The sequence below is a fragment of the Diadema antillarum genome, unplaced genomic scaffold (assembly GCF_040938485.1).
Source record: "Diadema antillarum isolate AM-2024a unplaced genomic scaffold, OU_Dant_1.0 seq00001474_RagTag, whole genome shotgun sequence".
Classification (NCBI taxonomy): Eukaryota; Metazoa; Echinodermata; class Echinoidea; order Diadematoida; family Diadematidae; genus Diadema; species Diadema antillarum.
In genome coordinates this window covers 267,103-281,204 of record NW_027272213.1, presented here as the reverse complement: position 1 = coordinate 281,204, position 14,102 = coordinate 267,103, and the positions used below count along the sequence as shown (strand labels likewise).

At 39.4% G+C, this 14,102-nt stretch overlaps 2 protein-coding genes across 2 annotated transcripts; both read right to left on the bottom strand.

Annotated features, from left to right (window-relative positions):
* Positions 1 to 2,817: 2,817 nt before the first annotated feature.
* Positions 2,818 to 5,836, bottom strand: LOC139709847 (protein SpAN-like). The gene is made up of 6 exons (XM_071621807.1): positions 5,629 to 5,836; positions 5,097 to 5,317; positions 4,592 to 4,795; positions 3,994 to 4,344; positions 3,256 to 3,770; positions 2,818 to 2,947 (listed from the first exon to the last, which is right to left on the bottom strand). The coding sequence occupies exons 1-6, from the start codon at positions 5,771 to 5,773 to the stop codon at positions 2,818 to 2,820; spliced, it is 1,566 nt and encodes a 521-aa protein (XP_071477908.1). The 5' UTR covers positions 5,774 to 5,836.
* Positions 5,837 to 9,299: 3,463 nt separating this feature from the next.
* On the bottom strand, positions 9,300 to 13,454 carry LOC139709846 (blastula protease 10-like). The gene is made up of 7 exons (XM_071621806.1): positions 13,238 to 13,454; positions 12,565 to 12,785; positions 11,961 to 12,164; positions 11,377 to 11,727; positions 10,944 to 11,182; positions 10,485 to 10,769; positions 9,300 to 9,429 (listed from the first exon to the last, which is right to left on the bottom strand). The coding sequence occupies exons 1-7, from the start codon at positions 13,380 to 13,382 to the stop codon at positions 9,300 to 9,302; spliced, it is 1,575 nt and encodes a 524-aa protein (XP_071477907.1). The 5' UTR covers positions 13,383 to 13,454.
* Between the last annotated feature and the right edge of the window lie 648 nt (positions 13,455 to 14,102).

Sequence of the window (14,102 nt, the reverse complement as noted above, 5' to 3'; positions counted from 1 at the left end):
TTTTTATCTATCGAGCAAATACCCTACAAAATGAAAAGAGTTCCATAAGGATCCTACGGCGAAAATTATCGAAATGACATGTTTCCTTATATAAAATTGTTCATATAACAGTAAACATGGACAAGCAGACGTACTCTGTCAATTGAAATGTCGATCATCTGGGACTGAGTATCTATGGTAAGCGTCGGAAATTCGTGTGTGTTGCGTGCATATGAACGCACCGGGGGTCTGATGCATATATACTTGACATATTTACTATAAAGACATTATGTAGCAATTCTGTTGTCTTAGAAATGTCAAGTTAGGCAGCTTCACAAGCAGAAATAAAAGAAGGTTAAAATGAAGGTGAAATGCAATCACTTTAACTCTGCTGAGTGATGAAATGGAATTGTTCATACTTCATATTTACATAATGCCCAGTTTCTATACTCTTTTTGCACTGGTGTATACCACCCATTTCATATTTTGATCTAATAGAGGATATGTAGCCTCTTCTTGTTTGCCCTTCTGCTTCTTAACTTGACATAAATCTATATTGCCCTTTCTTTGCATAAAATTATGTGCATAATAAAGGGGAAAATCTCCGGAGGCAATGCCTTAAAATACTTGATAAATTTCAAAGATAACATAGTTTTAATATTTGTATTGTCTGTGAAAACAGGGTATCAAAAGAAAAAACCACACTTAAATACTACCGAAGTGGTAATGCAGTGTACAATGAGTTTTTTCATTTTTCCGCAATTGTATGGGTGAAAGTTGGAAGAGTTCAACAGTTTCTATTTCTAGAAATGAAGCTCTTTATGTTGTAGTGGTGATTGTCAATATACTCTCTCAGGTCATCTCTGATGTATGTGAAGTCAAATACATCATTGCATACAATGTATATCCAAGATTCTGATTATATCTGACAGATCACGATAGCCTGGTGGCAGCAAACACTGCGTGGTGCATGATACATTGTACTGCCAGTTTGTCTTGTCTTACGCACAGAATAATATGAAAATCTGAGATATGATGAGATGGTGGAGAGAATGGATCTTATATTGAATGAAATTGCTATAAAATGATTTTTTTTTTGTGAGAAAAAATGAGATTGAACAATGAGTCTACTTTTTGTGTTATTGGAATAAAATGGTTTTTGAAACAGTACCAGGAAAAAATTAACAAATTGCATCAAGACCTGGTCAGTAATCTCAACTTTTCCCTCACTCCCTTTATCTCTGTCTGTCTGTCTGTCGGTCTGTCTGTCTGTCTGTCTGTCTCTCTCTCTCCACACACACACACACACACACACACCGAGTAATTTTTGTCTGTTTCCTCTTTTTTCCCCTTAAGTTTTGCCGACGTGTTACATATTTTCTCATATTCTATTTCCCCTAATATTTTATGTGCTATATACTAACATCTATCAATTACAAATTCATACTGTAGACTGTTGCATGTGTTTCTATATTGTTAAGTTTGTGTGTTATATTGTGTTCATTGCCATGATGCTCATAAAACTAATAATCTTGGGGCTCCATCCCCGCGCCACAAGAAAGATATGTATATATATATATCTATATACATACATTATATATATATATATATATATATATATATATATATATATACATTACTGTTTTTCTGCCTGCATGAGTATTACTAAGGGGGGAGGGGAGGGATAAAACAAATGAGCATATGATTGAGGATACTTACTCAAACATTATGTTCACAAATTTTATGAACATAATGCAGAATATACATACAGGCTAGTATTATATATATATATATATATATATATATATATACATATATATATATATAAAGGGAGAGAAAGATCAATGAATATGGATGACAAAGGATCAGAGAGTTTTGCAGAGACAAATTGGGAAGGTCTTCAGGATTGTGTTACGAAAAAACTGACTTGAAGACTTTTCAAATAGAAAGAAACATCTTCACGATCACTGACATTGACATGTCTGTTGTATACCCTCCAAACATGCACAGGAAACACACAAACAGTCACACACTTTCATGTTCCACACATTTCCATTCATCGTACATGACATGAGTTCAACAAATCAATGATCATTACGATGACGCGTTATATTCATAATTATCAAAACATTTTAATATCATATTTTGACTCGCTACCAGCCGTCCCAGACGGTTAAGTTATAAATACATAGATTAATGTGCAATCGTAAATTTCATTACACAATGTTCCATAAATACAATCACAAATTCCAACACACAAAGTATCATAAATACAATCAATGCATAGATGAGATACCTGGAATATAATTCTTTCAGCGAAATAAGTTTCCAGCCGTACCAGACGGATGTCAAGACACAGTTCGAATATACATGCAAGATTTTTTGGACAATAATCTTGGCTTTTGACATTTCAGTATTTCTATAGCACGAACAATAATAGTCTATGGCTAAGGTTCAGCTCTGCAGAATGCACACAAAATCCTGTCTTTATCGTCATTTCAAGCAACATTGGTTAGATCTCTCCTTTAAAACAATTTAAGGCTTCTAGAAGAAATATTCCCTTTCCGTCAATCAGGTTCATTTATTTTTTCACTAATCTCGAATGCTCAAAGAGTAAACAGATCAAATTAATCTTACTGTAAATTCATAACAACGGCCTTTGCAAAATAAAAGACAAACATACAAACAAACTAGCAAACGCAGAAGGGAATAAGATAATTTTCTGACTCATACTATTTCTTTCTTTCTATGTAATTTGTAAGCACTACGTTTTCGTAGACTACAATCGGAAAGGTTATTTCGAGTTTATGGAATTCGAGGTGTCTTCGGTGATGCTTCTTACAGGTCGATTGCACGGTAGATTGCAGCAAAGCCCCTATCTGTCACGCTTCCGTCAGTCCTTAGAATCAGCTCCATTTTGTTACCAATAGAAACCAGAGAACCAATCGGATAGTCGGACCCACACAACCTGAGAAAGTAATATAAAATAGCGAAACAGTCGGTTAGTATTTTTGATATCGGGCGATATTGTGAAATGGCAACCGTTAACTTTGCCTAATTCAATCTACTTATTAAGTGAAAAATCATGATGATTATAGTGATTAACTTTCTTAACTGATAAGGAATTCTCGAATTCTCCACCATACCAAATTTTCAATATCATAGGTCCATGCTATCAAACACTCCATTATGTACCTAAATCAGAGAAGAGTGAATGAATGATGACGCTCAGTTAAAGTGTGTGGATGTGATTAATGACATGATAGCAATGCTTACTTCATTGGCACCTTGACTCCTTCTCCGAGGTCCACCTCAAGGTAGTCCCAGCTGCACCTCCTTTGATCCTCAATCAGCAAATCGTGGAAGCTGAGTTCGACTCGACGACCAGAATCAACCTCGATGGTGTAGACGCACTGCAAGCCGTTGTCGTAGTTGTCTGGGTAGTTTGGAGAGGCCATCGTCCCACTGTTCCCCAAGAAATCTCCTCCACAAGTACCGACGAATTCTCCAAGACCGTTGGTCGTACTCGGGAGTGTAGTTGGAGGTTCAGGATTATTGATGACATAGGTAGCCTTGAAGCCACGCCTTGTCACGCTGTAGTCTGATGTGAAGGCCACCAGTAGCTGGTTTCCGGTCGACACCTGCTCCCCAGGTAGGGCGGTGCCGCAAAACTTCAGTCCCGGCGAGCTAACATCTCCAGTGCGGACCTCAACAGAGTCGTAGGCGCAGGTAGTGTGGGACTCGATGTCCATGTCGACGAAGGTGAGTGTGATCGTAGCACCTGGAGCTCCCTAGAAAGGTCAATGGAGGAATGAAAATAGTGTGAATATTTTCATGATATTTATTACCCAATCCACTTAAGACTAATTAAGAAGTGGTAACAATCAACGAGCAACATTTAAAATGTACAAAGATGTTATCTATAGGGAAAAAGTAAAATTACCTATTCAAAAAGTGGTATGTAATTACGCTAGGTGCAAATACAAATTTGGTGGGGTAATCAAAATATCTCACCTCAATCATGTACAGGCAATTCTGGTTGTTGTCATAGTTATTCGGGTAGTTTGGTGACATGATCTCTCCTTCGGGATCGGTCAGTCTGTAGACACATCCTTCGGGCTCCGTTGGGCCGTCACCGTTCTCACACAGGTCTCCGCTGAATCCTGGAGGACACACGCAGTCACAGTTGGGACCCTGGTAGCCGCCATTTTGGCAGGACAGTGTGCTAGTACAGCCGTCGTTGCAGTTGTAGATGAGATTGGCAAGTTTGATGTCAGCAAAGCTGAGGCCCTCTCGGTTTCCAAGGCGATGCATCTGCAGAGGGTCGTTTGTGGTGATGGTTGGTTGGCCGTTGGAGGAGAAACCCTGCGTACAAGGATAAATATACATACTTAAGATGAGACTTAACATAGAAATTAACGTGAGACATTACTTTTCTGCAATGAGAAGAATTATAAAGGGTAATGAAGATACAGAAAAATACAAGAAAAGGCATATATTAGGACATCCTAGAGCCTCACCGAATTCACCGTTCTGCTTTCATCATTAGTATTAGGCATTAGGGTCATTATAATCTTCTAACCACAGACTCAATTTCAAATTTGAAACTTACATGAGATCCGTAGTGCATCACCGATCCGATGTCGTATTCAACGTTGCTGGTTGTTATTTGGTTCCAGGAATATTTCTCAAAGTTGCCTTCGAATCCCGACTGGATGTTTTCGAAATGGACCGTGACGTAATCGTCCCTGTCAGGGCGAGACTGCTCGTGATGGAAACCGATGGCGTGGCCGATCTCATGGGCGACGATGCCAAGCTGTTGTTGAAAGGGGAATAAAGAAAAATGAGAACCACAGGGAATCAAAGATAGGAATTAAAGATCATAATACATCACCGACAAAATACAGATTTTGAATCTATAACTACTGGCACACTTTTTCCAGTCTTCCTAGTGATAATTTACCGCATCTTTTGCAACCACTGCACTGTACATAAACGCAGATAAAAGATTGTACCTGTAAACACTGGAAAGGCAAACCAAATTTTAATCACTGGGATTATGTATTTGGAAATTTATTAAAATGAACACAGCGACTCAAGAATAACAGTAAACTCACGTATTCGCATCCAGATCCGATGGAAATTTCCTGAGCTCTGGGCGTGTTGCTTGATGAGGAGAACCTTCCAACGTAGGACCAGCATCCACCACCCTTGATAAAGTTCAGATAGGTTCCGTGTCCCAATTGACTGGAGTGCTGTGAGGTTCGAGGTTCGAATCTCAAACAGGTGTGCTGTTCCCAGTGGTCCATGGCAGCCCCGATCACATCAACATCATTACCTAAAATACAATCAACAAGATGACAACAATTAGCTTTCCAAGATCGTTCACAACAGGGAAAAATCCCAATCAATGATAAGGACTACATTTTGTATAAAATTCGCGATTTGTTTGCCGAAGCAGACATATTATAATCATAATCAAATGTGACCATATTAAATATGACCATAATATTTATCATAAAAGGCCGAATATCAAGAAAGATGTATCGTTGGTGAATTATGTTTGATACATTATTATACGTCACTGAAAATTCAACTTCAAACTGAAATTCAAACTGAATTGACTTTAGGTAAATGTTATAAACTTACTCGATGAACCGGAGATTTCATAAGGCACGATGTTCTGATTCCAGCGGGTCAAAGTGTTCGATACAGCCTTCCTCTTCTTGCGACCAGCTTTCTCTTCATCGATGGCCTCCATGACTTCCCTCAGTTGTTCATCGGTCAACATCATGTCTCCCTGAAAAGTTCCTGGAGTATTTTCTTCATCTTTGGGCTCCTGGTGGGATGCCACGGGTTTCTCTTCGGAGACGGAGAGATCCACTTCTTTCTTAGGGGGAGGGGTTTCCTGAAGAACAACAAGAAAAAACGCAAAGATGGAAATAATATTGTTTGTTGTTTGCATATACTGTAACAAAACGTTGTTATTATAGTGTAACAAATGTATCAACTATATGAAACTGAAAAGAAAACGAGCAATCAAGAGAGGAATGAAACAATAGTTAGAATAGAGATCAATTTTGATTACTGTGCTTACCACTGGCTCATCCTTCTGAAGATGTGCGTCTCGAGCGACTCTGTCGAGAACCCCGCTGCCGACCGGTACGGCGAGAAAGCCCGGGACCAGCAGGGCAACAATCGCTAAAAGAAGCGCGCCTTTCATCTCGCTGTTCTGTAGATTTTACAAATTCGTTTTCTGGTCTCCAAATTCTTTCTTCGAGTCGAGGTTTCCAGTGTCTTCTTTCTAATACTGTCAATTGGCTTCGTCGTTTCTTCACTGTAGACTGGTGTGTCTTCTTCTGCTCCTGATGAGCGATCTGGAGAAAACATCTTGATCCTGCCATATTTATATGTTTCACCCTTCTCAAGAATCGCCACAGCAAACATTGCAGTTCGGAAGATGACGTCTGTCGACACAATGCATATCTTGTGGTATGTCGTCACTTTCCTTTCGCTGCTTGTGTCCATGAGGGATACGGTTTGCCTTTTGTTGGGGTAACACGCTTGGTGAATCAACTCAATAGGTATTGATTTGGACCTACGTTTGCCTTGGATCCAAGAAGGTGAGGGCAACGTGAGGGGGCAGTCCTCTGATTCGCTACATAAATTCTTGAGACTTGGTGTAATCACATCTTAAGTCGTCATTGCTCATCAGAAATATTGGATAAAACTACTGACAAAGAGTTTCTTGATTACATCGCTGTCTCCGTTAGTTTTAAAGGTGTTAATTCTGGTTACGTTCTACTTTGTCTCAAACTAGATGAGCTAAACTGCATCCACCTGTCGCAATAGGTAAGGCGCCCCCGTCCAACGCTTTCACTGGGATTAGGATGAGCTGCAACGCACGAGGGCACAACTTCGTCACCTCTCTGACGCAGTCCAGTATCATAGAAAAGCCATGGACATGACGTAAAACTCTTGAAGGCCTCGATCTGTGCATGACGATAGGTAGCTATGATAACATTGACATTACTCAGACATTTAATTGTTTTATGTACGTCAAGGCATGGCTCATCTTCTTTCTATTCCGGCGGATATTGTAAGCATTATTCTTAGAATCGTTGTGGTAATACAAGTACTCACAAGGATGAATAAAAAAATAACAATCATGCAATTTCTCCTAAAAATCAGGCCGCTGCTTATGTTTTGACGCACAGTCTGGCAGACGTTATTAATGACGTAGTAGTTTTGTATGTGAAAGAAGCAAGCACATGTAATCAATTGACTACCTAGTCTACATTATCCATAGAAGTTGGTACGTAATTTTTTTTATTCTTGAGTATAAAATATTCAAATTGCCATTCCATTCCATCGATATATTGCATGCTAAATTGTACTGAGAATTATCACTTGAATTGTATTATTTCATGTGTCTTAGGTACCTTTTATCTATTTTCATTCCTTCTCTGTTCGATTTTTTTTTAGACATACGGAAAATAATCATGATTATCAACATTGTATTTTTAAAAAGTAACATAACAGTTTCTTGCCTGAGAAAATGAATGAATGAGATTTTTTTCCTATACTTTTTTTGTGATTGAATGTTCAATTCTTGTTGGATGAAGCAAGCAGAACATGAAGCAGTTTGATATTTTTGTTTCACTTCAAACAGTATCCCGCAACACAAAGCTTGCATTCATTTGAGGCATATTATGTATGTATGTATATTTGTATATTTGTATGTGTGTGTGTATAATACATATAATATAAATTTAAATAAATATATTTTATATATATATATAATTTTATATATATATATACATATATATATATATGTATATATATATATATATATATATATATAGAGAGAGAGAGAGAGAGAGAGAAAAGTAATTCATTTCTGCCGTAAGCGTTTGAATGATCCCACATGCGCACACACATATCTATCATAATAGCCCTATATATTTGATATACATATCTTAAATATATACTGGGCCTTCATTTGAAATATGTGTACACACTATTATTTTATCACTCCAAATGCAGTTCATATCACAAAATGAAAACTATTAGACACTACAATTCTATGATTCATACATTATCATTTTGTTGCATGATACGAGATAAATCAAGCAGGCCCAGAGTCACACAAACTCATGTGCACATACACACACACATGTATATATAATATGCGGATGTGTGTGTTTGCGTGTTCATTCATTATGGTAGTATGAATGTTCAAGTACAGCGGCTATTGTTGGTGCGTTACGTGAGCAATGCAATCAAAGAAGGTATTTGAGACGTTAGATTTCCATATCACAATTCAACTTTATTTCAGATAACAAGCGAACCCAGCCGTCTCAGACGGAAAGAAAACTGATAACAACTATAACTTATATTTATGTCTGTGCGTTATACTAACACATCATCTCGTGTGAATAATATGCTCTGAAGATACAGAGGATACTTCGAACGAATAATATGGGGCATAATATTAATAACACATTCTTCTTAAATATTTTCCACGACAAACTAACTTTCATCGTTGTGTCACAGTAAACCATCATCTGGAAAAACAAACCAGACAGGAATCAAGCTAATAAGCACACAGACAAACGGATAAATAAAGAAACAAATCCAGCCGTCCCAGACGGATAACTCACGCAATGTAGCGACAATATATAAGAACTAACCCGATTTCATTTCGAACATGTTTTCTTTGGCATCATAGCTGTGTATTGCATAGTCTTCACGTCACTAATGGAAGATATCGTAACCAGACACAGGGTCTACTTATAGAAATTGCTGTTTAGTTACCATAGATAATTCGCATGAAGCTAATAAGTTAACACTCAGCATTAAAATGAGAATGTAATTCATATAAAGGTGTATAATCATCATTTTGATTGTCAATATGCAGTCATGTCATCATGATAATGAATCAATGCATACGGGCCCTACCTATAAACTCTTACTATGGTAACTCCACTCCTGACTTTCGTGCTAAAAAACAAAGTAAATAAATAAAATAATATACAAAATCAGTGTGTGGAGAGTTGCCTGTGTAGTTCTATCACTCTCTTTGACATAGAATCACCTACAGATGAAAACTGCAATCCATGGTAGTAGTAATGGTAGTACTGATGATAATAGCAATAATAATGACGATAATAAAGCTTTGAGAACGACAAATTTATACATGATCCAATCGAGAGTTTTCCTCATGCAGCCAGAGCCTATTTGACCTTTAAATGATATTTGCAGGTAAGAACTGATTTTTCCTGCTGTACTGGAATTCCTTGGCTTCCTTGATAAATTCACTAGATATCGATGGCACGGTAGACTGCAGCGAAGCCTCTTTCAGCGACACTATCGTCGGTCCTCAGAATCAGCTCCATTTTGTTGTTAACTGAGACCAGAGAGCCGGTTGGATAGTTAGGTCCACACAACCTGATGAAGAAACAAAATTAAATGTCCATTAGTTTATTTTATAAATGAAAGTGTTGTAGAGTCAAGAACTCTACTCCTGAACGAAACTATTCAGAGAAAGTTATCACAGAATTCAATATTTAATGATTTCCTCAAACATTGTTTTGCATCATTACAATCAAACATAATATGACAGAAAATAGACGTAGCTATTCATTTTGTAAGAGCTTAAAGACATGTGAAAAGCAAATGCACAAATGCATAAGTATTCGATAGAGTCATTGCTTTTCAAATGAATGATTTTTTTTTAAATTAACATCGAAGGAGAGCAAGTAATATGAAGACTTTCACCTCACTCCTGTGAGTCTGGCAGGTAAATTTTTACTCTAACAACTAAATCTGAGATGGCATTATGACGGAGGATAGGAAAAGATGATGGTGGCAACTTAACATGTCACACATATCATAATTGACACCAAACAAATCACCATCACCATACCTGACTTAAAGGGGAAGGGCTAGTAACTGATCAGTGGGAATCAGTGGGAATGCTGGGGTATAATTGTTCCAATCCTTGTGGGATTCAATTAAGAGTACATTATAATTATATTTATTGTTGTGTGAAAATTATTCTCTTTAGAATGGTCTCATAATCAAGTAATGTGCAGTTAATCGTTAACGATCGCCCCGTCACTGTACAGTCATGCAAACCTGGAAACATTAAACTACACATTACTTGAATATGAGACCATTCCGAAGCAAATTATTTTCACACAACAATAGATATATAATGTACTCTTAAATGAATCCCACAAGGATCGGAACAATCATCCCCCAGCATTCCCACTGATTCCCACTGATCAGTTACTACCCATCCCCTATAAGTAACAACGAAACTTTATTTGTCCCCGCGCCTCCTCCAGCGCCGTAGTCCCCATAGTCTCGAATCTTCCTCTGCCCCACCTGGGCTGAATAGGTTATTCAGTACGTGTACTTGCTTAACATAAATGCATATTCATGACAATATACATTTCACCTTTATGAGGCTGTTGGTGATTCTGTAAAAGAGAACTCACTTCATCGGCACCTTGACACCTTCTCCTAAGTTGACCTCAAGAGAGTCCCATTTGCACTTCCTTTGATTCTCAATCAGCATATCGTCGAAGCTGAGTTCAACTCGACGACCAGGATCGACCTCGATGGTGTAGACGCACTCCAAGTCGTTGTCATAGTTGTCTGGGTAGTTGGGAGAGGCCATCGTCCCACTGTTCCCGGTGAAGTCTCCTCCACAAGTACCCACGAATACCGTTGGGGTGCTGGTAGTTGTTTTGGTGGTAGTGGGAGATTGTGTGGTAGTTGTGGGAGATTGTGTGGCAGTTGTGGGAGATCGTGTGGTAGTTGTGGGAGGCTGTGTGGTAGTTGTGGGAGGCTGTGTGGTAGTTGTGGGAGATTGTGTGGTAGTAGTAGGAGACTGTGTGGTAGTAGTTGTCTTGACAGTAGTGGGAGACTTTGTGGTAGTAGTTGTCATGACGCCACCATTGATGACATAAGAAGCCTGGAAGCCACGCCCTGTCACACTGTAGTCAGAGGTGAAAGCCACCAGTAGCTGGTTCCCGGTCGACACCTGCTCCCCAGGTAGGGTGGTGCCGCAAAACTTAGGGCCGGGCGAACTGATATCTCCAGTGCGGACCTCCACGGAGTCGTAGTCGCAGGTCGAATGAGACTCGATGTCCATGTCGACGAAGGTGAGTGTGATTGTAGCGCCTGGAGCTCCCTGGAAATAAAAAATATACAATTGGGGAAGACATTTTAAAACCTTGTACTGTCACATTCAATCATTACTTAGGTTGGTGATGAATATGATTTTGTTATCTAATCTAGGATCTCTGTGAAACAGGACGAACCGTATATTCAAATGCTCTTTAAATTCCACCATACAGTAACAAGGCTGCAGTTTGAAATACTCACCTCTATCAAGTAAAGGCATTTTTGGTTGATGTCATAGTTATTCGGGTAGTTTGGTGACATGATCTCTCCTTCGGGATCGGTCAGTCTGTAGACACATCCTTCAGGTTCCGTCGGGCCGTCACCGTTCTCACACAGGTCTCCGCTGAATCCTGGAGGACACACGCAGTCACAGTTAGGACCCTGGTAGCCGCCATTTTGGCAGGACAGTGTGCTAGTACAGCCGTCGTTGCAGTTGTAGATGAGATTGGCAAGTTTGATGTCGGCAAATCTGAGGCCCTCTCGGTTTCCCAGAAGAAGCGTCTGCAGAGGATCGTTTGTGGTGATGGTTGCTTGGCCGTTGGAGGAGAAACCCTGCATGGTAAGGAAGAAAGAAAGAGGGGCATGATAATAATACCAACGCTTTCAAACAAGGTTACCCTAGCTGTTCGAACCTGTCAGGAAAAGATAGCCTATGTTTCCGGTCCACATCTTTATCATAACTGATTTAATAGCTTCCCCTGATTTGCAATTCAGGGTATAAACGAAAGGGAAGAAAATGAACATGTCAATTATATCCTAATAGATTTGAAATCATGAAAACTTACATGAGATCCGTAGTGCATGAGGGATCCGATGTCGTATTCAACGTTGCTGGTTGTTATTTGGTTCCAGGAATATTTCTCAAAGTTGCCTTCGAATCCAGATCGGATGTTTTCGAAATGGACCGTGACGTAATCGTCCCTGTCAGGGCGAGACTGCTCGTGATGGAAACCGATGGCGTGGCCAATCTCGTGGGCAACGACGCCGAGCTATCATTGTTAGAATTAAAGGAAAGGAGTTATTAAATGGAACTGAAGAAAAAAGATTCATAATCGAAATTCAACTCTTCCAAAATACCAATTCTGAAATCACATCTACGGGCTACTATTGTGACATGTTTCACTGGTGTTATATTGCCGCAATAACATCTCATTGTATTCGTCACACTTTTTAATATCCGCACTAATGGACGTGAGGGGGGGGGGGGGTGCGAACCCGAACCTTAACATCTTTTGAATATTTACATAATACTTATATTTTTTGATGTACCTTTCTGGAACTACGGATTAGAAAATGATTGGTTTGAAATCATATGATATGCAATGATTTGGCATCAAATAAAAAAAAAAGTTACGCGTATTACAAAATCAGCTATAGCAGCAAACTCACGGATTCACATCCAGATCCGATGGAAATATCCTGAGCTCTGGGCGAAGAGATAGATGAAGAGAATCTTCCAACGTAGGACCAGCATCCATCGCTCTTGATAAAGTTCAGATAGGTTCCATGTCCAAGCTGACTGGCGTGCTGTGCGGTTCTTGGTTCGAACCTCAAACAGGTGTGCTGTTCCCAGTGATCCATAGCAGCCCGGATCGCATCAACATCATTACCTGAAATACAATCAACAAGATGATAACAATCATGATAATGAGCCTACCAAGAACTCTACACCAGGAAAAAATCACAATCAATGATTCTGACTACATTTGGTATAGAATTTGCGTTTTTGTTTGCCGAAGAAGGCATAAATGATCATTATCAAGTATGATCAAGTGGTCGTGGATCGCGTTGACATCACTGCCTGAAATATAGTCAACAAGACGAAGATAATGAGCCTTAAGAATGAAAATATCATTATATAAAGTTCAATCGACGAATACCAGTTACTGTATATTTGTGTAGAATCTTTATCTTCAAAGTCCTGTCTCTAAGACTTGAAATACAGCACATTTACCGACCTACAGGTGACGAAACCTACAGATGATATCTTAAAGAGAGCCCAGAATCTAAATTGCCCACGTTCTCTCTTCATTATTGATATCATACAGTTGCCAGAACTTACTAGATGAAGACGAGATTTCGTAAGGCACGATGTTCTGATTCCAGCGGGTCAAAGTGTTCGATACAGCCTTCCTCTTCTTGCGACCAGCTTTCTCTTCATCGATGGCCTCCATGACTTCCCTCAACTGCTCATCAGTCATCTTCATGTCTCCCTGAAAAGTTCCTGGAGTATTTTCTTCATCTTTGGGCTCCTGGTGGGATGCCACGGGCTTCTCTTCGGAGATGGAGACATCCACTTCTTTCTTAGGGGGAGGGGTTACCTGAAAAGCACAAAGAATGGGGGTGGACTAGGATGTTAGAGAGCGGAGTTTAGCAAACCATTGTATCAAAAGTGCTGCAATATCGGCGGTGTTATAGAATCTGAGCGAAAGAAATAACAAGAAGAAACTGAACTTGAACTCGTGAATATTTAACTGTGCTTACCACCGGCTCATCCTTCTGAGGAGGCACGTCTCGAGCGAGTCTGTCGAGGACGCCGCTGCCGACCGGTCCGGCGAGAAGACCTGGGGCGAGTAGAGCAACCACCACTAATACTAATGCAGCTTTCATCTTGAGATCTAATACTAACTTGACTGATAATTTCTTCGATTCGAAATATATGTTGTCTTCTCTTCAACGCTGATAGTTGACTCCGTCGTTTCTCCTTACTAGATTGATGTGTCGCAGTTTGCTCTTGATGAGCGATCTGAAGAAAACTTGTCCGCCCAGCCATATTTATATCTTCCCCCACACGGTCCATGTACCACAACAAATACTGTTGACTACTGTTTGCATGTTGCACAACTAAGCGAATGTCGTCACTACCCCTCTTCTAGTTTTTTTTTTTTTCAAATGTCACTGACAATGCCATTTTTGTCAAACACGCT